We start from the raw sequence: 26450 nt of genomic DNA, 5'->3' as shown, positions 1-26450 counted from the left end.
GATTCATCGCTTATATACAACACCCAGTGCTCATCCTAACAAGTGCCCTCAATGCCATAGCTTTTTGAAACAAGGGAGTTACTGGTTTTCAGTATGCAGTGTATTTGGCATTGAACTTCCTTAAGGGGGCGGGAGTAACCAGGTAGTTTTAGAAAGTACCCTTCCAGCCTCTAGGACACTGTTCAGTGACTCAGCAATGGAGGTTTTGCAATCGGCTTACAGAACTAGACCAGCTTGCTTTTCCTTAAGGAAACCTTAGTGTCCTAAGAAAACCTCAGCATGGGTCCCTGCCCTGCTGGGTTGAAATTCCTTCTGTCTTCTGGTAGCACGCCTGTAGCACATGCTCTGGAATTAGTGTCAGGGAGTCCAAAACCAACTTTGGAATCAAGTCAGATTTCCCTTCAAACTCTGGCTCTGCCTCTAACCAGTTGTGTTACCTTGGGCAAGTTACCTGGCCTCTCCTAGTTGCAGTTTCCTCATCTGTAAAACGGAAACAACAACTACTTTGCAGGGTGGTTATAAGTCTTCAATGAGGCAAGTATTAAGTGACACAGAGTAGGTATACTATATGTTTTTTTTCTATTACAAGGTACATAAAATTTCTATAAAGGAAATTAGCTGTGTCTTTTGACTCCTGAATAAAATCAGATTTCCTGACTTTCCAACTACAGCTTTCCTTCTAAGCCTGCCCTAATATTTGAGTCCTGCGGGTGGCTGTGCTCCCCAAAGTGAGCTTGACCTAGAAGGGTTTCAAGCAGAAACTGTAGTTGCCCAATAAGTGTGCTGAGCCAAAATGTCATCCTTACTTTGCCAGATCTATGTAGAAGACCCTTCCCTCAGGAACACAAAGAAGGGGGATTTTGGTATAAAGCAAGAAAATAGGATTTCTAAATGTAAGTCTGTGTTTCCCAAACAGCCTTATAAGATACATGCTTATATAATGTTTTACTATGTGCCAGGAATAGTTCAGCTGCTTTACAAGTATTAATTCATTGAACCCTCGTAACAACTGTATGAGGTAGGTGTTATTTTCCCAGTTTACAGTTGGGGGAACTGAGCCACAAAGAGGTTATGCAACTTGCCGAGAAAGTCACACAGGCACATAGATGACTTTAAGCCCTGGCATTGCATTGGGAAAAACTATTCTACAAAAATTAGTGAAGAGAGCCCATCTAAAATGCCTTCTTTTGACAAAGGTTTTGGGTATTATAATAAGGACTTTAAACTTAGGTGACAACACTGTCATCCATGATGAGATACCTAAGCCTCACTTCCCAGGTGACCTCAGATCTTGTGAGGAGCCTCACTGGGGTCCTCCTCGAGGCAGTTCCTGTTAAGCTGCTCTTCTTTTCTTGCTTCCTTTCTTTTGACAAAGATCTGCTGAGCATCAACCATGCACCAGGCACAGTGCTAGGTCACCAGGCACAGTGCTAGATGCTGGGGACACCAAGATAATTATAAACAAGTTGTAGGCTCGAGAGGTTCACAGTCTAGGGGGGAAAGTGGAGAAGTGAACCAATGGTCACATACATCCAAAAGAAAGGGATCTGCAAGGGTATCCCTGCCTTTCTTCACAGAAGTGAGCCTCACTTTCTCTAACTCAGAACACTGAATTAACCCAGCACACTGAATTACAAGCGAGGCAAGTGCCACAATCTGTCCACTGACAAAGCTAAGCAGGGTGCCATTTGTTCTTTGTCTTTCTCCCTCCTTCACCACATCTCCCTGGTCTCTCCCTCTTCTTTTAACTTCTTGTCCTCCTTCCCTTCTTTTTTCCTATCATTTTGCTTTTCTCTTAGTTATCTGCAGACCTTTTTCCAGGGCCTATGCCAAGCACTTTTTCTCTGAGCCTACCTGTCTTGTTAGTATTTTTAGACATCCAAAGGTAAGTCAAAGAATGCGTTGGAAAACACTGACCCAGATCTTGTCAAACTCATAACAGGTTATTTTGCCTCGTTACACCAGAATTTCCTGCCTCCTTGTGACCTCGATAGTGAAATGAACATCCCAAGATGCTCCCTGGTTCCAATTCATTGTGGCTGGCATTGCTAACATGAGGAACATTTCAGGGAGAAAAAGATCAGAGTAGGTACCAGAGGTGAGGAAGAGCAGTCTGGGCAACCTGCCTCCTGCCTTCGGCCCCAAAATGCCCTCTCCCTTGGCATAGGACCCCACTCCCTTGACAAAGCCCAGATGGTGTTACTGGGAAAAGTGTAGCAGCCAGAGGGTACAGAGAAAGTGCTTTGTTTGGGGCTCTGAGAAAGGGGACTAAGGAAGCTGATGGTGAGAAAGATGAACAGACTGTCCTCCTACTTAATGCTGGTTGTTACCCAGTTACACGCCTGTAAAGAAAGCATCTTTAAAGAGAAGACCTTACTCACAATAATTTTCTTGCTTCTCTTTCATTAACTATCATTCTATCCCCCTTCTCCCTAAGAGACTTAAAGTACTGTCATTTTCAGAGTTCAGTTATTTCTGGGTCTTTTAGTGATTTTGCTTCTTGCTTTCAATTCATTGGAAGGCAGTGAAACCAGATGGCTCTGCCTCCCTTTCTGCTGCTTTGCAGAACTGGTTCTTTGCCTTCCTTTGTTTCCTTGCCTTCCTTTGTTTCATCTGCTTATCTGTCCAGAAATCCATCCATCAAACATTTATTGTGCTTATACTTTATGCAAAGCTCCCGGATGGCTACTCTGGAGGACACAAAGATGCAGAAGACACACTCAGTGCTTTCAGGAACATACAATCTGTGGAGGAGACACATTTAAACATAATAAAATCAATACAGACACAGAAGAGATTTTGTGGAACTTACATTGACTTTTCTCTTTACCATTTTAGAAATGATATGGTTCTTTAAAAACAAGCCTCCTACATTCTGATGCTTTTTTCTCTGCTATGAGCTCCAGGAAGGCCAAGTTGATCCTTTAAGGAAAGAGTTTGTCACAGGCCAAGAGACAGGAATAGACTTTGGAATCAGGATGGACACCTCCAACCCCAAGATTTCAATCAGCAGAACAACATATGCCTGGGTCAGAATCAGGTCTGGTTCCATGCCAGACCTTAAAACCAATAGATATGCATAATCCAGAGCATAGTAGCAGAAGCAACATTTCCTTCTCCAGGATTCCTTTGCACAAGTTACTGCCCTTTCCTCAAGAGCCTAACAGTCAAGAGCATCCAAAAGTCATGACACACTCATCCTCTTAAGAATTTTATCACTGAATTATCTGGTTTGGGGTAAAAGATTTAGGAAAGGAGCTGGTGAAGAGTGGGGGTGGGTACACAGAGTAAACAATAGATTTGGAGACAGTATCTGGGGGCTGTCATGATATTTGGCACATAGTTTTTAAACCAAATGACAAAAAAGGAAAATTCAGGGTAGATTCTTCATCTCTTCAATCAAGTCTATCAAAGGTTACAAAATCATTCTAGGTAAAATGGATAATAGAAGTTTCTATATAGTGGAGTTCAAAATATGGACCCCAAAATATCCTTTAACTAGGGGATCAGTCCATTCCATTTGGGGGTGTTCAAGACTCTACCTGAGTCTTGAAAGATGAATAATTCACAAGGTGCACAAAGTGGAGAAAGAAATTCTAGATAGAAGAGGGATGGAGGTGTGGAAGTGCCAAGTGATGGGACTGACGGTATAGTCGCAGAGAGAGTGAGAAGGCTAGAGGGATTGCCAGGTTTAAAGCATGCATAGTCCACATAAGTGAGTGATAGACTTCTAGAGGTGACATACTAGAATGAAAGAAGCTAAAGCCCAACCACAGGACCCGCCACCATGTGGGGGAAGAGTCAAGGGTCTCCAGAGTTTCCTCTCTCCACTGGGGCAGGTGTTTCTGAGATAGAAAGCTGCACAGGGAGACCACAGAAGAATCTGTTACAAATGTGAGTTTGGCAGAAGATCTACTTGGAACCTGGGCTGAGCCAGTGGCAACTCTGGTGGCTGCTTCGTGTCCACTCCCTTGGTGGTTCACAGAGGCTTCTCTGTTCCTCTCCTCTGCAGCACGGGACTATAATTTCTAGAGACTTGTTTGGGGAGACATTTCTTATTTATTAAGTGGTCGTTTGGACAGCATACAAACAGCACAGGTGGAAGCTACAAACCCACACACAGAATAAGTTATGACATTTGTATTTAAAAGTAAACGATAGAGGAATCTGTGCTACCAGGAGGGCTTCCCAGTCCAGTGTCCGGAGATTCCCGAGGTGTCGGCAGCCCTGAGCGTTCAGGATAAATCTTCTGGGAGAGCTTTGGAACCAAGTGCCCCTGCTCCAAGCTTTTCTAATGAGGCCCAAACTCCTGCACACAAATGTGTATACACAAAGACAGACACACAGTGGGTGGGGGCAGGGGACAGCCTGTAAACAACAATCGCTTAAAGCAAAGTGGATCCACCAGTGCTTTCCCTGTGGCACTGGTGGTGGTTAAGTTCCTGGCACTCACTCTTCACCAACTCCCTGGCTCCCTTGGGAGGTGTGGGTGGGCCCCTGGGGCAGTGAGAAGTGGAGGGCTGCTACCTGAGGCCAGGAACCCAGTTTTGTGATCTGGAATTGCAGGGTGAGCATCTCTCAGCTTCCCTACACTACCCTTGCTTTATCGTCTGGCCTGCCAAGCGCTGCCAGACTCTCTCAGGAGAATGAGTGAAGAGATGTGTCCTCAGGGAAATCTACCAACCTGGAGTCCCATGAACTGAGGGCAAGTCATGCACGAGCCACTCTCTAGCAGTGTGATGTCTGGGGAAGTGACCTCAGTTCTCTAAGCTGCAAATTCCCCATCTGTAAAATGGGAATGAGAGCACCTACTGCACAGGGATATCATAAGGAATTACTGAAATTTTATATTGCCGAGGACCATGCCAGACTCAAGTTAAATATTCAAAACCTATTTTCTTTCCTGCCTCTCCCCCATTTCTTCCTTTGTATTTTCCCATCTTCTATTTCCGGGTTTATGTAGCTGTTGGTGGTCATGTAATTCCAATGGCCCCCAAAATACCTCTTGACAAATAGGACCTCTCCTACACCATCAGAAACCATCATTGTGTGATCCTACACCCCCAGTACAAAACCGTACCCCTGGTAGAGTCAAAGGGAAGGGCCACAGGGACCAGGAGACAGTCTGGGCCTCTGGTCTTATCCGAGGTCAGGAGTGAGATCTGGGTAGCCTATGGGCACATGGAGACCTGACAGTCTCAGGGATGATGGTGAGATGCCATAATGGTGGAAACACATGTACACCAAATAGTGGCGTAAAGGTGGCTCTGAGCCGAGGCTGGCCAGAAGCTGGAAATTAGGGTGGTGGTGTTCACAAGCTTCAGCAGAAGTAAAACTATCCCCTGCCAAGAGTGGGGCACCCAAGAACGTAAGAGACCTATCTTCTTAGCAGGCCTGTCCATCAGAAGGCCAGTTTGATTGGTCGCTGTCTACAACTCTGGTTCTGCAGAAATTTTCCTTCCATGTTTCCATCTGTATAGTCCATATAGTGACCCACCTAGTATATATTAAGAGTTTTGTAGAATACAGGCTGACCAGGACAGAAAACCCTCTGTTCTCACTTAGCACCTTTTATCGAGAAGTTATCTTTTATGGTCACTGGAGTCTTTTATAGGAATGCTGTGAGGTAGTAACAAGATAGGCAATCCCCCTCATTTAATAGATCAAGAAGTGCTCAAGGTAACACAGTACTCAAGTGAGCATAGCTGAAACATGGTAAAAGCTTGATCAGTTCAGGGCACTGGTCTGTTCCCTAAAGGCCAGAACTGGCCTTCCTCCTATAGGCATTGGTATGGCTTGTCCTGGACCAACCTCTATATCCACACCCACTCTGCTGCTTTTCACACCAGTGTGGGTTTCAAGTCCTCTTTGAAGTTCACGATAGGCTTTGAGTGGGCCCACAGCTTTTCCCAGGAAGCCAGCCCCCCAGCAGGGTCAGGGTCACTGTCTGATGAACCACTGTCACTGGAATCAGAGGAGCTCTGGAAGCAGATTTCACAGTAGGGCCGGTGGCAGTGGCAGAAGAACTCATCTGAACTGCTGGACTCAGTGTCAAGGTAGTTGCACGGAGAAGACATGGATGGACAGTCTGGGAATCCCAGGGACAGCAGCTGCCACTGCTCAGGCACGTCTGGTGAAGCTCTGGATAGGTGTGGGGCGGCAGGACGCTGTGCTTGGTCAGAGCCAGAAGGCTGGTGAGCAAAGGCTGCCTGGCTCCCTCTGGTACCCTGGGGCTCTGTCTGGCTTTGTTTGCTGCGCTCCAGGGTACCCGGCTTGCCTTGTGGATCTGGGAATAGTGAAGGCTTCCTGGAAGAGGGTTTTGGTGCCCTGGAACCAGCAGTTTGGGGATCCAGGCAGAGACTGTCCCTATTCTGCACATTTAGCCCACCATGTGCCCCAGATACAGTCCTATTTGCCCGATGCCCCATATATGAGGGTATAGAGCCTGGAAAGTGTGAGCGAGCCCGCAGTGCTGCCCGCCTTCTCCTCACCATGTACGGGCTGAAGCCCAGCTCCTTGGAGAGGGGAATCTTCTGGGGGTTCTTCCAGGGCTGCTGTGTATAGGATGGGGAAGAGGGGAGAGGAGCCTCAGGGCCCAGGCCCAGATCTTGCAGGACTTCCTGAAGCTTCTCCCTAATCACTGAATTGACCCTTGACAGCCGCTTTTGGGGCTCCTCTGAGTTCTCCAGCTGCCCTTGTCTCTGGGGAACAGGGCCTTCTCCACCTGGTATGACACTCTGGTGGGGGTTCATGGGTACTTGGTCTCTTCTTTCTGCACCTCGGCTTTGCTCAGGCTGTGGCTTCTGGCTGCAGCCCAAATTTAAATGACCAGAAAAGTCTTTGAAGTTAGAAATTTTTTCCCTCTGCCCTGAGGAGGAGCTGGTGTCTTTCACAGCCCCCTCCAGGCTTTGTACACTTGAAGAGGGCACTGAGGTGCTCTGGGAGTCCTGGGCAACTATACTGGTATCATTCTGAGAGTCAGAGAGGCATTCCAAAGGCCCTTGAGCTACCAGGCTGTGGGCAGAGGCTGCAGTCAGGCTGTTCTTGCTGTGGGAAGAGGTAGGAGGAACGGCCCACTCTGGGGGGTCGAAGGTACACTCAGCTGACATCAGCCTCACTAGCTTCTCTTTGGCATTGTTTACTTGTTCCTGCAGGCTTTCAATCATAGCATTTTTCTGTAAAATAAAAGCAAAACCATCAATAAAGGATGCCTCTGAGGGTTTTTACACTGTTTTCCACGGCGGCAAAAGAGTGGTATCAGAACCTTGCTTTAAATCCCCGTTCCTCTGTGTATTGGCTTGTGATCTTAGGCTCTGAGGAGGTAGCTCCATGAGGTGAAATGAGTTGATGTGAGTGAAGTGCTTAGCACAATAACTGACAAATGGTGCTCAATAAATGTGGCATCGTCTGTGGGAAGAGGTCGGAGGAGGCATAGCATTAGCTTTTTGTTGGCTGCTGCAGCACCCTCTCCCCTTTCCTCAGAGCTCAGGGGGTCAGGTCAACCTGCAAAACACCAGTCTGAATAATGTTTGAGATGACCCAACTCTAGGTTTGTCACACTTTCACAAAACACAGACAAATTTCAGGCGTACCTCAAGGGGATGAATGAATGAGGAAATAAGTATTTTGCCTCTTGCTAAACAGACTAGAAAACTGGAAGAACAGAGAGAAGAGTGGAGAATCCTGAACCAAAGAGATAAGACTAGAGTTGGAGGGGGGTGTGCTACAAGAATCTCAGGATGGTGTTATCACCTCCTTTGGCTGGACCTTGGGGGTGGGAGCCAAAGCTACCATGTGGCACCATCGGCTGTCTGTATCTCCTAAAGAAATGCAGGCACCAGAATTATTAAAGAAGCTTTTTATTTTGTTATGTGTTGTTTAAAGAGAATAGTTGGGACCAAATCCCTGACAGCTTGATTTAGTAGATCTAGAATGGAGCCCAGAAGATGAATCAGACTGGGGCAGTTCCAGTGCTGAGCTGCCTACCTGCTGCATGGCTGTTAGTTGGTCAACAGGGTATTCCCAGGAGAGCTGGCAGTTGAGAGCTGCAGAGGCGTGCCCGTTCTAGTGGCAAGATCAGGGGCCGTGAAGTGGGAGGGAGGGGTGGTGGAGGGTGTGCCCCGAGCATCCTCTGGTGGTACAGCAGGTGATCGTCTAGCTCAGACCTATGTCCACCTGATGAAATTTCTGATGTTCAAAGGCAGCAGAGCACAAAAGAGAGCTGATGGGGCAGATGGTGGTCGAGGGTTTGGGGGGTAATAACGCAAACACTGAATTCTACGAAGTGTTTGTCCAAATACCAAAATACTGCCTCTTTATTGCTATCTTCTTTAAAAGCTGAGGGTGAGCATCTGGACGTCCATATACTACGCCCTACAAATGGAAGAATACTTACTTTCTTTAGGCTCCCTGAAACAAGTTGCCTATGGACTGAACTGGTGGTTTTTTTCCTCAAGTTGATATGGGAGAGTTGCCCAGAAGTGACCCTTTAAGGGAGAAGCAACTTAAGTAAACGAGTCCAGCAACAGCCCTCTGGCAGCAACTCTGAGCAGACCTCCTGTTCCCTACTTATAAGCAGGAGGGTGATTTTCCGAATATTGGTACTCCAGTTTCATCCTGGGTTAGTCTACTTCTTTTATCATCTGGAGAGAGTCCAGGATCAGTGAGTAACTGGTGAATAAGCAGAAAGGATTTGCAGCTGAGTGTCTGCCTTCCCATCCTCCCTGTGCTCACCTGCAGAGTGGTAAGGCAGGGGTGTAGCTGGGCAAGTAGATGACTCAAGGACTCACCAGGAGCGGAGTAGATGAGTAACAAGGCGACATTCATTCAGGATCTTCATGATATCTGGGTGGTGCCAGATATCTCTCTGAGGATCTCACAGGTGTGACTAAGCTGGCTGCACAGAAGGGACCCCAACCCTCTTCTTCCTCACCATCCCCTCCCCCTGAAGCCCACCAGGCACATTCTGATACTACCTTCAGGAGGTCTCTACTCCCCCACAGGTAGGGGGAAGCCACCAGCTGATGACAGCTACCCCAGCAAGTAAACTCTGAATGCTGACTTTTTGTGCCTTATCCATAAATTTCTTTGAGTGTAGAAAAACAGGGTAAACATTGAGTTGGGAGGAATACTTTTCTCCCAGCAAACCAAACATCTGAAGCTGGCTGGTGACAGATTTAGAAACGTCAGCCTAAACAGTAAATTTCCCTTGTTCCAGAAAAGGAAGTGGGGCTCTGTCTTCTCCACGGCTGCATACTAATTAAAGGCATGGTGTGAGGCACTGCCATTGTGAGGCCAAAATCCGACCTACCATGGCAGCTACATTTAAATGAACTTATTAATTATTGCTTTTGGCATATCTGGGGAAGCAAAACATCCACAGGTGTGTTCCATAGGGTGCAGGCCATAAGGAGAAATGGAGTCACACTCTTGTTTCTATGGTTCAAGGAAGTAAACTAGTAGGTGAATTTCCTCTGCTGTAGTGTGTAGAAGGGAGGTCCTTCAGCCTCTGAGAAGGTTCTGTCTGCTGGTCTTTCCACAGCCTGGCAAGTCAGTGATGCATGCTGCTCAAATAGCCTCTGGGGGACCTCTAGCCATACAGTCAAGGGGGGCAAGAGTGAGAAGACTGTAGGAAAGTAAGAGGAGGACACGAGGCGACAGACGGGGCTGTGTAAGAGGGACCTGCAACCAAGAAGCTTGGAGTAGGGGTCTGTGCACATGTGGAGGCGGGAGGGATACTTGTGTTTATCGACCAGGCAGTGCTGGAACTGGAGATTCAGATACTGGAAGCTCTCTGGGCTTGTGAAGAGGCCTGGGGACAGGATACTTGTTCTCAGGCCTGTTCTGGGAAAGATGTTCCAGGTGTAGGGCACTGAGGGGAGGAGGCCAGGATTTTTACTGCCTCTGCATCTGCTTTCTATTAGGGCCCTCCCTCCGCAGACTCAAGACATCTTTTTGGAAAGAGCAGATTCAGTTACTGCGTGGGAAACAGGGTAGTGTGGCAGAAATACAAAAAGCACGTCACAAATTACCATAAGGCTAAAGAGTCAGGCCACTTGGCTGTTCCAACATTAGCTGATTGTGAATAAAAACCATCCTGGATGTTCTCGCCAAGTTTCTAGCCTTCTGTTTAGCTGGACAAAAAATGCTTCTTTGAAGACCTCGCAGAGTATCAAAGGCAATGCTACTCCCTTGCCAGGTAGGAAGAAATCTGGCTTTGAAATAAAGTCCTGAATGCCTCATAAATAGTAAAAATATGGAGAGGTATTACTCTGATGGATTGAAAAGTTCCAAACCAAGAGTGTGGAGGGAGGGAACAGAGAAGCACAGGCAGCAGGTGCTGGCGGACATTAATCCCTTCCCTGGTTGTGTTTCTTGGGTCCCCATCACACCATCCTCTCATTCAGGGACAGCTGAGACCCAGGTGTCAGTCCAGTTACAAACAAGTGTAGTTTCCCACACAGCACCTACTCAGGTATGTTCTGTACTGAAAATAATATGAAATATAATTTTGTTAGAGCAAAAAACTAATTCCTCTGGGTCCTGTGTCTCCTTTCCGGGGCAGTGCAGCCTCAAGCTTTTCCAGGTGCTTTCTTCAAGCACACATTACACTGCCCGATTCTGGGAGAGGTGCCAAGCCTGGCTCAAGAACAGAAGGAAAAAGGGCTTGGGTTTGCCCAGTCCTCCCTTGGTGCTACTATGATATTTAGAGGCCCCATTAAGTTCTCTGTCCCTGCAACTCTTGATCTTAGGGTTGTGAGTTCAAGCCTCACATTGGGTGTAGAGATTACTTAAAAATAAAATCTTGAGCAAATAAATAAACAAACAAATAAGCCCTCTACCCCATCTTTAGACACTGCTTGACTTTCTGGGTTGGTAAAATGATTGCAACCTCTAGTTCAAACCTGGAAAGGACAGTAATGGGCCTCATAAGATCTTGGAAATGAGGGCACTACTCTAAGAGAGAATGTGTCATACAGAAAAAGGTAGGATCCACTACGACTCATGGCCTTTACAACACTGTTCCCCTGCTTGGAATGTTTTTCCCTGCACCTGTACTTAACCTTCAGCTCTCAGCTAAGAGCGTCTTTTCTGAACATTTTAATTAGGTTCCCTTACCCTCACTACCCATTATTCTGTCTTACCACTCTTATTTCTTCCTTCATAGTTCTTATCACAATTTATAATTATACATTTACTTGATCAACATTGATTTCCTCCAATAGCCTGAGATCCATGAGGCTAGGGACTATATTTGTTTAGTTCATCGGCACTTTGCACAATGCCTGGCACACACTAGGCCGATGAATGAATGTAGTGGGTAAGCTGAGTGTCCGCAATGGGTGGGTCCCTGGGGAAATGCTGTTTTTTGTTTTCTGGGGGTTTTTTTGCCTGGGGCTGAGGGAAGTGGACGTGGCTAGGAAGTGGGGGAACAGAGGGCTAAGAAAGAATGTTAGCAATGAGACCTCTGGGGCCCACCACTGCATGACTGGAGTTCTTCCTGACAGAGAATCCACCAGGCAGGGGTCTAGCTTACTTCTGTGAGGAGTCTGTCCATGGAGTTTTTCTCTCCTCTAGTGTGGCAATTCTGCTCCTCACCATACTGCATATGGAAGTTTTTGCTGGGAGTGCTGAAATATTTGGCCATGCGTCTGATTGTTTGGTTTTCCTCTTCAAATGCCTTCCACTGTTTCAGCTGTTAAATAAAAGAACACATGTTATTTATTTAGTTACACTCCCAGAAACACATTCTCTCACTCTTTTTCAAAAATATCAAGGAATTACAGTGTCACAGATATGTACATATGTGTAAACTATTCTCTCCTCAAAATGTACTTTACTCTGGCAAGTTCATAAATGGTAATGACAGAAAGTATAGAGAATGTTGAGGTCATTATTGGTTTAAAAAATGCCAAAGAAAGAAGCTGACAAGTAGATAAAATTGAATAATCTCAGCTTGCCCCATCTACCTGCCTGTTAGTGGACTGGTCAAGGCAAACCAGAGTTGAAATATATTTCTAGAGCCATATTCTCAAGCCAGAATTTAGGAGCTCTAATAGGATTAAGCAATCTAAACGTTATATGTTTCAAATGAAACTGCTTTTGGTGGTAAGTAGCTGTTCTTAATTATTCTCATTTTTGGAGTAATAATGGTGTACTTACTGCTCCTGCTGGAAGACTTCTAACCCAAGTCAATAATCAAGTCTCATCCAGATAGAAAACCACAAATGTCAATAAAAATCCATAGAAATGATAGAACACTAGGTCTGAGATCTGACTGTCCTTTTTACTTGACAAATGAGGAAAGACTCAGAAGGAGTATGACCTCTCAAGGCCCTCCAGCTAGTTAGCAGCCCAGCCACAGCTGTAAGCAGGGCACCATGCCACACCGCATGTCCTCAAGCACAGCTGATGAAGACAGAGACTGTTAACGTGGGGGTTCTAGGGAAAGTTTTTCAGGAGAAACTGGTTTTGAGAAACGATCTGGAAGCCTGGGCTGGTCTAATTTAGTAGGGATGGAAGGGAATAGAGAACATTCACAAACAGGGGCACTGTCTAGGGCCTTTGGGATACTGTTGCCATGTGGCAAATGCCGGTAACAGGAAGGCCAGGGGAGACCACAGTGCTCAACGCTTCTCTTTCTCCCTTAAGGAATTCTCCTAATGAAGAGTCCTGGTGATGTACACTGGGCACTTTGGTACCCTGGCTCTAGAAATGATGCTGAGGGGTCTGTGGGTAGCCTCACAGGGATCCTGGAATTTATTTGCTACCTCACCAGACATTTATTAAGCTCTGCCTACGGAGTATAACCCAAATGTGGTAAAGCTGAAAGGATTTAAAATTCTGCCATCAACTACAATACATTCTCACCCAAGTCTTGGATTCTCTGTTGATTCAGCATGAGTCCTTCATGGTATCAGGGGTCTGCGTTTATGTGCTGGGTCAGGCTAGGACCCTCCCCTTATATGCCCTTCTCAAAGTCCCCTTCCCCAGGGTTCTGTCAGCTAACCTTGATACTCAGGAGTTATTGGAGCCTGGCACCACAGGGTGACTCTATGGTCTTGAGTGGATAGAGCCGACCTCCAGTGTTATTCTCCCAGCACTCACCCTAGCAGTGCTGCAAGTATCTCTGTTCCTTCTTGGGCCCCCCTTGTTTTCTTAGCAGTATAGCTAAGTATAGCTTTTCCTTTCTGTCCTGTACCACCTCCTCTCTGCAGGGCTGCTGGAAGAATTGCTCAACATTGGTGTAAGGGCACCTCCAGGGCTTCTGGTCTGTCTCACACTAAGCTGGCTGGGTGGGGCCAGGGTGCCCCTTGACTAAATCCTCCTCTCTTCTGTGGAGATCCTGGTTGTTAGGACTTGACCCTTCTGGCTTTCTGGAATATGGCTACAAATGGCCCTCAGGTCACAATTTCAGGACCTCTCCATGGCACTTCCTCTGGTAGGACAAGCATTTTCTTGTTTTCTCAGCCTCTGGGCTATGTGGGTGTGGTAGGCTGAATAATGCTTCCCCAAAGATGTTCCCCTCCTAATCTATGGAACCTGTGAATATGTTACTGTACACAGCAAAAGGGATTTGGTAAATGTGATTGAGTTAAGGTTTTTGAAAAGGGAAGATTATTCTGGATTATCTGGGCAAGGCCAATGTAATCACCAAAGACCCTCTAAGAGGAAGGTAGGAGAGTCCAAATAAGAGATGTGACCATAGAAGCAGAGGTCAGAAAGAGAGAGATTTGAAGACACCACACTGCTGGCTCTAAAGATGGAAGAAGAAGCCACGAGTCAAAGAATAAAGGCAGCCTCTAGAAGCTGGAAAAGGCATGGAAACAGATTCTCCCCTCGACCTTCCAGAAGGAACACACACCTATTGACATCTTGATTTTAGTCAAATATGACCCGTTTCAGATTTCTAACCTCCAGGGTTATTAAGATAATAACTTTATATTGCTTTAAGCTACTAGATTTGTAGTAATTTGTTACAGCAGCAATAGGAAACTAAAACATTAGGAATTGGGATTAACTCTCAATTTCTAATAGGCAAACCAGGGCCTTCAGAAGCTCACTCCATGTGCCTCTCTCACCTCCTCTACTCGCCCCTTGTTTCAGTTTGTGCTTCAAAAAGTGCAAGGTACAGGGGCACCTGGGTGGCTCAGTCAGCTGAGTGTCTGACTTCAGCTCAGGACATGATCTCATGGTTCGTGAGTTTGAGCCCTGCATCGGGCACCCTACCATCAGCACAGAGCCTGCTTCGGATCCTCTGTCCCCCTCTCTCTCTGCCCCTCTCCTACTCATGCTCTCTTTCTCAAAAATGAATAAACACTTTTTTTTTTTTTTAAGTGCAAAGTGCAGAAGTGTTATGGTGCTCCAAACATACCCTGTTCTCTCTCATGTACATCTGCCCCTGGGCATGGTGTCCCCCCTCTAAAATGCCACCCGCTGTCCTTCCCCAGTCTGCTCAGTGAACTGTTATTCCTCCTTTAAGACTGGGCCCAAACACCCCCAATTTCTGAGAAGGTATCACTGAGTTCCCAGACTGAGGCACCCCTTACTCAGCATTATGTAACATGCCTTCCTCAAACACCTAACACATATATTATAAATCCTTTCACATCTGCTCCTACTAGACTCAGAGGTCGGGCCCCATGTGTTTAGCTACATGTTTCCTGCAGTTAATAAATGGATGGACAGATACATGAGTAAATGAAGGAAGTTTTCTTTTACAAAGTTCATCCATTTAGTAGGGGCGCTGGGATGTATACAGATAATGATAAGGCAGTGTAGAAATTCCTAAATACCTTCATTCAGGAGCAGATGAAACACTTCAGGGATTCAGATGAAAAAACAATGTCCTATCTCAGGACTCACCTGCCTCTCAGAGCCAGAGGGATGGAGGGGGGAGATGTGTGTAAGGATGGGTCACGTTCAGGTCACAAAAGTACAGGCTAGCTCATTGCTGGTGATGACTTCAGTGTTTGGCATAAACACTTAGGCATTTCCTGAGGGCCTGTGTAGAGTGCTCTTTGGTCCACTTGCCTCTTCAGACACGCCAGCCATTTCACTCAGCTCTCTAGCGCCACCTAGCCGCCCGTGAGGTATCTGTGCCTTTCCTTCCATAAGCCCCTCCCATCAGTCCAGTCTGAAGGTTTAGCTGCAAGCAGCAGTTTACCTCCTTGCTGCCTCCCCTCCCCATATAGCTCTCCTCACAAACCTTTTCCAAATTTGTTCAGCCGTCCTATTTTCCCGGGAATACACGGTGCTGGTCTCACAGGGAGAATCTTTCTTCTACCAAAGGCCAGAGGGTAAAATCAATTCAGAGGCACACAAAAAGCTGACAAGCCTCAGTTACTTTTATATTTTCAAAAAGAATCTACCTCCTAAACCTAAAATACAGTAAACTATAAAATGCATTTTTTTAGTCATGGTCAGCTCAAGAGGAGATAAAGCATGAGACAGAAAATAGAAGAGGAAAGACAGAGTAAGAGAATGGAAACTCAAGACAGCTAGGAAGAAAAGGGGGAGTGAGACAGAGAGACAGAAAGAGAAAGGCAGACGCTGCCTGTCCACCCAGTTCCTGTACCCCCCAATAACTCAATTTCCATTCCCACTTCAACAAACCAGGTGCTTGTTGCTTAGATCAAACCTGGAAGTTAGATTCCAAACCGAACCTTCTCCTGCATGTTTATGTCTGTGATGGGAGTGTACCTAAAGATTACCACTGAGGCTTCAAACACCAAAGAGAGTGGAAGTCTTGCATCCTAGACTTAGGCTTCAAAAGGGACAGAGGTGAGTGTGGAGAGGGAAGATACAAGTAGGGCCATATCATGGAGGTTGCAGATTCACTGAATTTTCAGATAGAGGTCTTGTTTAGATCAGAAAGGCTCTCCTCTAATAGTTCTTGGTGATTACTTCTGTCCCTAATTAATCTTGTTGTCTTTCAGAGATTCTTATTAGCTCTAAATTGTATCCTAGGTCTGTTCTCCGTATTTTCTTAACTGGCCTCTCATTTTTTAACATCTCCTTGTTTTTTGCTTCCTTAAATTAATTCACTAATTCAATATTTTGCCATATCCAACTGTCTATTCAATGCTTTTATTGGGATATTAAGTTTAACAGAATATTTTTCATCCTTATTCAGTATTTCATGATCTAAGATTATGTCCTTTTCATGATGGTTCACTTTAGTTGAAAAGAGGCAGTATCCTTTGAATCCTGTTGCTGAGACAGATCAGAGCTCTTCTAAACACTATTTTACTTCAGAGGATGACAGCTTCTCCAAGTCTTCAGAAGTTTGTAGTCCCGTTCTTGTGAACTTCAGAATCTCTTCATAGGTCCTTTCCTCCTAAATTTATAGTCTTACATGAGAAGAGCTATAGTTTCCTAGTACAGTATATATATTCTCTTTGCTTTTCACTCATGGTCACAAGATGGCTGCCATAGCTCCAGACATCACAAACATTCAAGGTAGGAAGAAAGTAGAATAGGTGATGCCAGCCATGCCTCTGGCTTTTTTAGGAAAGCAAAAGCATTCTCAAAAGCCTTCCGGAAAACCTTTACTGTTCAAAATGGTATTACATGGGTACCACTAGTTATAAGGGAGGTTGGCAAAGCAAGTGTTGAGCTCTTTCAGCCTATATAGTGGAGGTGAGCAAGGAAGAAAGGGGTTAGCAATGGATGGATGGGTTACCAATCAACAACACTGGCCACAAAGCCTAAGGGGTGGGCTACACAAAAGATGCTTGCCCACTCTCCTTTCCCCATCTCCCAGAAGGAAACAGCCCTTGTTTTTCATAGCCCTTTTCTGCCAAATCCCAGACAAATAAGCTGGAGCTCTCATGGTTTCCTTCAATCTAGTTCTTATAACATAGAGATTCAGCAAAAATCCCCCTGGTTTCTAGTACAGATGCAGTACCCATCCTTGGTTTTTAGTGCTGCTGCTACAGATTTTCCGTATTTGTTTATTCTGCAGAATATTTTAATGAGAATTTACGAAAGGGAAGAAGACTATGCCTGTGTCGGACCATCATGCCCCAAAGTGCAGTCGTAACTCTACCTCAGCCAACACTTTAATTATCAGTTAGCTCCCTCATGAAGTCATTCATAGTCAACTTCAAGCTGCAAAGGGAATCAAGATAGGGTCTAAAGGGAGTAGAGGGAGGAGATAGGCCTCGGGGGAAGAAAAGGAGATATAGAGTGAAACAGGACAGGTGCCTAATGCCAAGTTCATTAACTCAGATATATGTGGCTCAGTGGTACCCTAGGGTATAACATGAATAATTTAACATCGCTTTCAGAGTCTATGGATTCCTTCTCCTTTCCCTCTGACTCCTTTTCTTTCTCTTTGCTGTCTGGATATTTCTGCTTCTATCTTCCTCTCTCATTTGATATTTTTTCTTAGCCCCCATACTATGAAACACATTTTTATTCAGTTTTTCTCTCTCCTTATTGTAAAAAGAAATGATCCATATTTTCTTCTAATAAAAAGAAAGAAAAGGCACTTTAAATTGCATAAATTCCCAAATGAGTTTTTCCTCTGTGCTTCTGCAATCTCAGATAGGAAAGAAAGGTTCCTCATTCCCAGGCTAGTGAAAGAAATGACGTTACCAAGGTGAAGAGGGGACTGGGGATGAGTGTGAGGTTGACTGGAGGCTAAGTGGAAAGGCAGGTCCGTGAGGCAGCCTGTCAGGGGTGGACACATGCTGCTGCGGCTGCCAGCCCCTAGGGCCTGCCCTCCTTGCTGACCGGGAGCAGAGCTGTCCCCTTTAGGGGAGCAAGGAAGGAAGGACAGAGAGAGCCAGCTCTCACTGGGAATCTGCCCTCCTCTGACTCTCCAAGAAATGGTACCCAAAAGTGTCAGTAGAAAACAAAGTGAGCAGTTTATCATGCCCAGTGAAGCCTCTGGAATGACAACAAGGACTGGCCTGCCACATTCTCCTTAGAGCATACCTGGGGAATGAAGATGAAGCAGTTGATTGTGGTTGTGCAAACAAAGATACCTCCAGATGTGAGTCCAAAGACCAGGTTGGGCCAGGAGTGCAAGTATCTGGTGACCACAAACAGAAGCCCAGCGGCCACTACTACGAGGTTGACCCCAACCATGATGGTTAAAGACTGATTCACAGGAGGAGAGCTGACGTGGTCAGTCAGGCCAGCCAGGTAGGCACCATATAGCAGCAGCAGGCCCTGGAGATGGAGAAGAGAACCAGGGGCTGAGAGGAGTGGAATAACAGGCGTGGTGTCAAAGAGCAGTAGGGTTGGGCCCAACTTCCTCACCTTTAAAATAGGGATAATGCTCTGGTTTCTCTTCAGATCGCATAAATCTTTCAGCTTTTACTAAAATAGGGATAATAAAACCTACTTCAAAGGGTTGCTATGAAGACATACTAGGTAGGATAGCACATGGGAAGACCTTGAAGGCAGCCCTTACACACCTAGCAGGTGTTAAATGTTATTTTCCTCCTCTTCACTGAGAATTGGTTTATTGGAGGTCAGCAAGTCAGCTATCAGACAGGACTCTGCTGGGACAAGGCACACGACAGGAAGCCCACAGGACAGGCTGCTGGGCACTAGGAGGGCACTGGGCACACGGTGCTGTTGGTGGTGATGATTACCACATCAATTGTGTGGTTCTGTGCTACATGGAACTGAGGGGCATGTATCAGCTGAAATAGCCCTGTGGTCTGCTTGTCAAGCCATGTGCCGCGGCAGGGGCAGTGCCCTGAGGACTGTTTTTTTTTCTTTTTCTAATTTTCCCAAAGGCACCATCTGTTTGCCAAGCCCTGCACCTGCAAGATTGCATCTGTCTAGAAGGGATGCCTTTTTCTAATTTACACAAAGGATCTCTATAGGCTAGCAGCAGCTCTGTGCCAGTGGGTGTTTGTGGGAGATGGAAGAAGAGAACAAAGGCAGGCTGGGACCTAAGCAAGACTGTGGAGCAGGCACAGGCACTAAAGGTTTCATCTATACCCTTCATCCTCTGTGTGACATTCCCTGCCCCCTCCCCCCTCCAGGAACCCAGTGCCCTATTCTTTCCTCTTTCCCATGAATATAAAACTGCTCTCAGATCTCTCATTTGTACTATACAGAAAATTACTCACAGCACGTTAAAGGGTTGTTTCTCCTAGAACGAGCTGTATTTTAAACAGAAATCAAAGCTTTAATCAGCAATACATAATGTATAGATTCAACATATGTTCGCCTGACTATGTGCAAAATATCATGTTAGGTGCAGGGTAGCCAAAGGTGTTACAAAGAGGAATAAATCATGGTCTTGGCTTTCAAGAAGCGCAGTCTGATAGAAAGATTTAAATGTCCGTGTTTTGTCACACAGAATGTGAAGATGCCATGGGGAATGAGATGGGGGTGGGAAGTATCGATATTCAGAGGGAGAACTAATAATGAAAGCAAGGTCAGGTATCAGCAAGGTACCTGCCAGTGACTGCAATCGCATGACCTGACCAACTCCATCTGCAAGGACAGCCCTAAGGATAATTTTTTGGAGGACTGGCTATGCCCACAGTGAAGGATTCAAAATGGCAGGGATGCCTTCTGGGTGCCCCTAATGCCCTGTGTTTCAAAAGGGGCCTGAGGGCCAAAGATGGTCACCCTGAGATCTTCATGACCAGAAGACACATAAGTCAGGCCAGTGGAACCTGGGTTTTGTGTAACGGATACCATCAGGTGGCATCTAGCAGATTGGATCATTAGTAATTTAGTCAAAATTAAATGAAATTAATTCTATGATTTTGAAATGTTCAAATCTCATCTATTAACATGTTTTAATTCCATTAAAACTCTTGCCATAAGGGAATGAGGTATGAATAAAGCCTCTCTACATCCATGACTTGTGTTTGAGTGAATCATACCCAAAACTTGGATGTCATTGGCACTCACTGCTGAGAAGTGGGGTGGGGGTAGTTGCCAGGCTCAGGTAGGGGGTCCTGAAACTTGATGTGAAGATTTAAGTCATCCTCAGGAACTGCTCATTGGCCAGGGAGCCCATGGAGGGCTGGCTCAGTCAGTTTCCTGACGCTCAGCACTATTTCTCCCTTTTCTTTCTTTGTCCTTCAGAAAGATATTACAGTGAAATAAAATGGAAATGGGATTATATAAAAGGCAATGGAGAAAATAAATCAAGTTGAGTCACAAAGTGAGCTGCTGTGGGGGAAGTGCTGAGTTTCTGTTGTGGGGAGGACATGTTTCTTCTATGGGGCTCAAGGAATCGAGAGAGACACTGTTTTTCAGAGCTGTCCAGGGGGCAGTGAAAGATTAATAATAATAGTATCTATCATTTATTGAGCTCTTCCCATGGGCCAGGAGTGGTTGAAAACTCTTTTTCAAAAATGTTTTTTATTTATTTTTGAGAGAGAGAGAGAGAGAGAGAGAGAGAGTGTGTGTGTGCACGTGTGCGCAAGCAGGGGAGGGGCAGAGAGAGAGGGGGACAGAGGACCTGAAACAGGCTCTGTGCTGATAGCAGAGAGCCAGATGAGGGGTTTGAACCCACAAACCTGTGAGATCATGACCTGAGCTGAAGTCAGACCCTCAAACCACTGTTCAGCCCCGGCTGAACATTCTCATCATGCACTAACTCTTTTGAAACTCTGAACAGTTCTGAGAGGATATTATCATCATCCCCACTTTATGTATGAGGGGACCCAGGCTTGGAAAGGTTAAATGAGGTTCAGGGTCAGCTAGGAAGGGATTGAGTCAGAATTCAAACCCTGTTCAGTCGTATTCTGAAGTTCATTTTCTTAACTATTAGCAAGAAACTAGAGATCAAGAACTGTTTACGTCTCAGTGTTTTCTTTTATTTTTTTTTTAATGTTTATTTATTTTTGAGAGAGTGCGACAGAGCATGAGTGGGGGAGGGCCAGCGAGAGGGAGACACAGAATCAGAAGCAGGATCCAGGCTCTGAGCTGTCAGCACAGAGCCCCATGTGGGGCTCAAACCACAAACGGTGAAAACATGACCTGAGCCTAAGTTGGACGCCCAACCAACTGAGCCACCAAGGCACCCTCCAGTGTTCTCTTTTAAAAACATTTCTATCAGGGGCACCTGGGTAGCTCAGTCTGAGAGATGACTCTTGATTTCAGCTCAGGTCATGATCCCACAGTTGGTGGGATGGAGCCCCTCATAGAACTCCAAGATGGCAGTGTGGGTGGAACCTGTTTGGGATTCTCTCTCTCCTCTCTACCCTTCCCCCCGCTCTCTCTCTCTTCAAAACAAAACAAAACCAAAAATAAAAAAACTCATTTCTATCAATGTAATATATGCATATAATCAAAAAGCAACATTTCCCTATCCAACTCTGCCCATTCCCGGACCCATTTCTCAGAAGCAACCACTTGAATGCTTTCCTAGTGTTAAAATGAGTAAAGTTTACCTTTAAAGATCACATATTTCTTTAAAAGTTTCTTCTCCTCTGCCAGCAATCAGTCAACTAGGCCTCTCTGTCCTGAAAATCAACAGGCAGTCTCTTGCCACTCAGGGCTTGCCCTGTTCTTTGAAATAGGCCTGTCCACACCCCTCATAGCCAGATTCTCTGTTTCTCCAGGCTGAAAACCAGTTACTAGGATAGTTGGTTCTAAGAACCTCCTTTAGTGTCCTGTGTAGGTATTCTGTACCTGTGGAAGTAACGTCCTACTTTTGCCATCTAACAGAGACAAATGAGGCTAATGGTGGGAAATGGAGGGCAGTCTGGGGATACTTCGAGGCAGCTGGAACCACTTAAAGGACACCGCGGATGTTGCCATCTGTCTTAGGGGCCAGCTCTGCTTCCAGTCAGAGTGAGAAAGGTCAGTGGAAGGCAGCAGGATGCCTTGACTCAAATCTTGAAAAAAACCCAAGAGGGCACTCGAAAGAAAAAATAAAGCTGGATAAAATGTCTCCTCATAATTTCCCTTGCAGAGAGTTGGGGAGAAAACTGGTATTGCTAAATCAATTAAAAAATCAGACCAAGAAATGGGAGAAACAGTGGTTGTATTCCATATGATCTGGGGAAAACTGAATGAGGGAGACTAAATAGAGTTGGAAAAGTGACCCCAAGACAAATAAAAAGTAGAGAAATGATAAGGGCCATGATTTTATATCAACAGAGGTCTCCTTGGAGTTCAAGATTCTTTGCAGAAATTACCTTGTTAATTCCTGTGATTCCCTTTTCACATCTATTTTGTTTGTGACAGGGTGTATCCCAAGGACATGTGGTTACCAACCTTGCATACCAAAACAAGAGCAATCCAGACATCAGAATACCGGGAAGCACAGAAGTGTGTGCTGGTCAGAGAGCAGGACACGTCTCTCCCTGTCACCTAGGAAGGACACAGAGTCAGGACTGAGGGAATCCACAATTACCAGGAACACACAGGAGATCTTTGTGAACATCCTGGAGTGTGACTTCTATGATTTCCCCCTTAATATGTAAAAACTCTAACATTTAGGTGACTCCATTAGAATCCAAATGCAAGTTGACTATGGGTTAAAGGAGAAGACGATAAAGTCTGGCTGACATGTGGATACTTGGTAGTGGTGGGGTTTACTCCCCAGTTAAGTGCTTTGCTACCACAGTGACTCAAACTAGTGTATCAGCAAAATTACAAAGGATTTCATATCATGTTCCTGCTATTTGTTAACAGTTGAAACTGTAAATATTAAATCTGTAATGTCAAGAGTCCGCTGTATTCTTCACCCCTTGTGAGGCCGGAGACATATAATACTTCCTGTTGACTGAACACTATGTACTAGGCACAGTTGAGCCCTTTACCTGCATTGTTTCACTTAATCTCCACCACAGCCCTATGAAATAGGAAGTAATATCATAACCATTTTGCCTATGAGGAAATAGAGCCTTAGCGAGGTTAAATGACTTTCCCAAGGTCACATGGCTGGTAGGTGGGATTTGAATGAGGGCTCACTGACTCCACAGACCATCTCAAAATCCTGCCTTTACTTCTCAACAATTAGGGGAAGGTAACTTCCTGTAGCTGAAAGTCTCACTACTGATAATGTGGACGTGAAAGCAGAGATAACTGCCAGGCAGTTCCAGTGTGCCAACATCTCAGTAGATGCCATTGGAAGACACGTGGAGCAGGAGCAGTGGGAGGCAGCACACACTGCAGACGAGGGGCAGGGCATTCACAGCAGCCACGGATCCTAATTCTCCCTCCTTTTGGGTCATTTAACTGCTTGTTAATGTTGACTGCTTGGGAGGATGACCCCAGTGTACCCACAGAAGCCAGTCCTCCCAGCTCAGGAACTAGATTCTCCAGGGATTGGGCCCCTCACCGTCATACTGACACCGAGAATCTGGAGGCACTGGATGGGATCAGTCAGCACCCACGTCACAAGCAGGATCACGTCTGCTATCACCAGGGCTGCCACCAACCCCAGTAGCTGCAGGTCTTTGATTATCTGCAAAAGAGTCAAGGTCATAATTTTCCTTTGCTTGCTGGCTATACGACACAGGGACTGGAGTACCCTATGTGCTCTGAGCTAAAGGCTCCGGGGTCAGCCCTCCCAGGGGGCTTCCTATCCAGCCATTAAAGATGAAACACACACTAAAGATGCACTATGGTATTATGTCCATATCACCTTCACCATTAAACATCTTCATTTGTTTATTTTTTCCATATCCTGCCTTTCCCACAATGGATTAAGGGGTCTTATAAAATGAACATACTATTATTTCTATATATGTTGATATGAGCATATAGAGAGATATGGAAGTTTTCACATAAAACTGTAAACAGCCACTAACCTGGAGGACACGATTAAAAGATAAGGGTGGTGGAAGAGAGATTACTATCATTTTCTTTATATGTATATGAATCATTTGACTTCATACAAAGAGGATGTGTTATTTTTGTAACTAGAGAAATAAAATTAATAAAGTATATATACTGTAACAAGATGAAAAATTGAAAAAATATCAGGGAAAAGAGAAAATATGGAGACTTAGGATGAAAGGTCAGGTGAGGAGAGTACACAGCCTTCATGAATTGGGGCAGAAATATGGATCTGAGTTTTTGACAGCCAATGAAAAAAAGGAAGTACAACCATTTACATGATTCATGGTGTTTGTAAGATAAAAACCAGTTGCTTCATCAAACTGCTCAAAACCAGTGATAAAAAAATCTTCAAATCAACCAGCAGAAAAGACACAGTATGTATAGAGGAAGAAAGATAAGGATGGCATCAGATTTCTTATCAGATACAAGGCCAAGTGAGAAGACAGTGGAGTGAAAACTTCAAAGTACTGAAAGGAGAAAAGAAAGCCTCAACCTATCATTCTATATCCAGCAAAAGCAGCCTTCTGAAACAAAGGGGGAAATAAAGACTTTTTCAGACAAACAAAAGTTGAAAGAATTCAGCATTAGCACACCCGCATGAGAATGTTAATATTCTTACAGCAAAAGGAAGATGATACCAGATGAAAATATGGATCTATATAAGGAAATATGACCTTCATGGAAAAGTATGTGTTAATTTTAATTATTTAAATATCTTTAAAATATAACTGTTCAAACCAAAATTAGTAACAACTGTGTGGGGCTTATAACATATGTAGAAGTAAAAACAACACAAAGATCAGGAGAGGGAGAAATGGAAGCATGCTATTGAGAGACACTCACACTATATGTGAATGCCAATTATGGCATTTTGCACAAACTCTTCCAAAACTGAAGAGGAGGGTAAACTTCCTAATTCATACTATAAGGCTGGTATTACCCTACACCAAAGCCAGAAAAGTATTTTATAAAAAATAAAGCTACAGAACAACACCCCTTAAGAACATGAGTATAGGGGCGCCTGGGTGGCTCAGTTGGTTAAGTGTTGGACTCTTGGTTTCAACTCCAGTCATGGTTTCACAGTTTGTGAGTTCAAGCCCTGTATTGGGCTGGAGCCTGCTTGGAATTCTCTCTCTTTTTCTCTCTGGCCCTCCCCTACTCTCTCTCTCTCAAAATAAATAAACTTTCAAAAAAAATTTTGAAAAGAAAAAAAAGAACATGAGTACACACATTATAAACAAAATTTTATGAAGAGGAGGACAACAATATAAGAAGAGGATTATGGGGGCGCCTGGGTGGCTCTGGCGGTTAAGCGGCCGACTTCGGCTCAGGTCATGATCTCGCGGTCCGTGAGTTCGAGCCCCGCGTCGGGCTCTGTGCTGACAGCTCAGAGCCTGGAGCCTGCTTCCGATTCTGTGTCTCCCTCTCTCTGACCCTCCCCCGTTCATGCTCTGTCTCTCTCTGTCTCAAAAATAAATAAACGTTAAAAAAAATTAAAAAAAAAAAAAAGAAAAAAAAAAAAAAAGAAGAGGATTATGTATCATGACCAAGTGGAGTTTGTCTCAGGAATACAGGATTGGTTTGAGATCCTAAAATCATTTCATGTAATTCACCATACTAACAAACTAAAAAAATTTGGAAAAAATATGACCAATAGACACAGAAAAAGCATTTGACAGAACCCAACATCAATTCTTTATTAAAACCCTTTATTAAAACCCAGAAAAATGTGAATAGAAGGAAACTTCCCCAACTAGATAAAGGAAATCTACATCTATAGCTAACATACTTAGTTTTGAAATACTGAATGCTTTCCCCATAAGGTCAAGAAAAATTCAAGGTTGTCTGTGCTCTGCATTTCTTTTTTTTTTTTTAAATGTTTATTTATTTTGAGAGAGAGGGAGAGGAAGAGCATGAGTGGGGAAGGTGCAGAGAGAGAGGGACACAGAGAATCCCAAGCAGGCTCTAGGCTGTCAGTGCAGAGCCCGAGGTGGGCCAAAATCAAGAGTCAGACACTTAATCGACTGAGCCACACAGGCACCCTAGCACTCAGCACCTCTATTGAACATTGTACTGGTATTTCTAGACAGTGCCATCATACAGAAGATGGAAAGAAACTGTGTTCATTCATAGATGATATGATCATCTATGTTGAAAATCTGTAGGATCTACAAAAAAGCTAATGGGAGCAATACATAGCTTAGGAAGGTTGGAGCAAAGAAGATCAGCATATGAAAATCAATTGTATTTCTATATATTAGCAACAAAAAATCAGGAAGTGAAATAAAAAACAATAACACATATAATAGCAAAAAAAGTACTTAGGAGTAAATCCTACAGAAGGTGTGAAAGACCTTCACTGAAAACTATAAAAATTATTGATAAAAATTAGAAAAGACCTTAATAAATGAAGAAATATACTGTGTTCATGGGTTAAAAAACACAACATTGTTAAGAAGTTAGTTCTCCACAATTTGTTCTATAGATTCAATACATCTCAATCAAAATCCCAGCAGAAATTGGCAGAAACTGGCAAACCAAGTGAAAAATTCATATGGAAATTCAAAGGACCTAGATTTGAATAAACATATTAATATGCAAAAAAATTAACTTTGATTCATATTCACACCATATTCCAAAATTAACTCAAGATGGATCATATGCCTAAA

The 26450-nt window shown here is 44.6% G+C and overlaps 1 protein-coding gene across 3 annotated transcripts in view; it reads right to left on the bottom strand.

Moving 5' to 3' along the window:
- Window positions 1-4125: 4125 nt before the first annotated feature.
- Window positions 4126-26450, bottom strand: part of GPR156 (G protein-coupled receptor 156) — a 118067-nt gene continuing 95742 nt past the window's right edge. For 2 of the 3 annotated variants that reach the window (XM_058731269.1, XM_058731270.1), the window contains exons 6-10: window positions 23279-23404; window positions 22210-22305; window positions 17944-18180; window positions 11537-11695; window positions 4126-7175 (exon numbers count right to left, since the gene is read on the bottom strand). In XM_058731269.1, the coding sequence (XP_058587252.1) occupies window positions 5841-7175; window positions 11537-11695; window positions 17944-18180; window positions 22210-22305; window positions 23279-23404 (1953 nt within the window). In that variant the 3' untranslated portion in view covers window positions 4126-5840. The remainder of the gene's footprint in view (window positions 7176-11536; window positions 11696-17943; window positions 18181-22209; window positions 22306-23278; window positions 23405-26450) is intronic. The other variant, XM_058731271.1, reaches the window with a different exon arrangement.

Source organism: Neofelis nebulosa, chromosome 5 (assembly GCF_028018385.1).
Source record: "Neofelis nebulosa isolate mNeoNeb1 chromosome 5, mNeoNeb1.pri, whole genome shotgun sequence".
In the NCBI taxonomy this organism is placed as follows: domain Eukaryota; kingdom Metazoa; phylum Chordata; class Mammalia; order Carnivora; family Felidae; genus Neofelis; species Neofelis nebulosa.
This window is presented reverse-complemented; position numbering and strand designations above follow the sequence as displayed.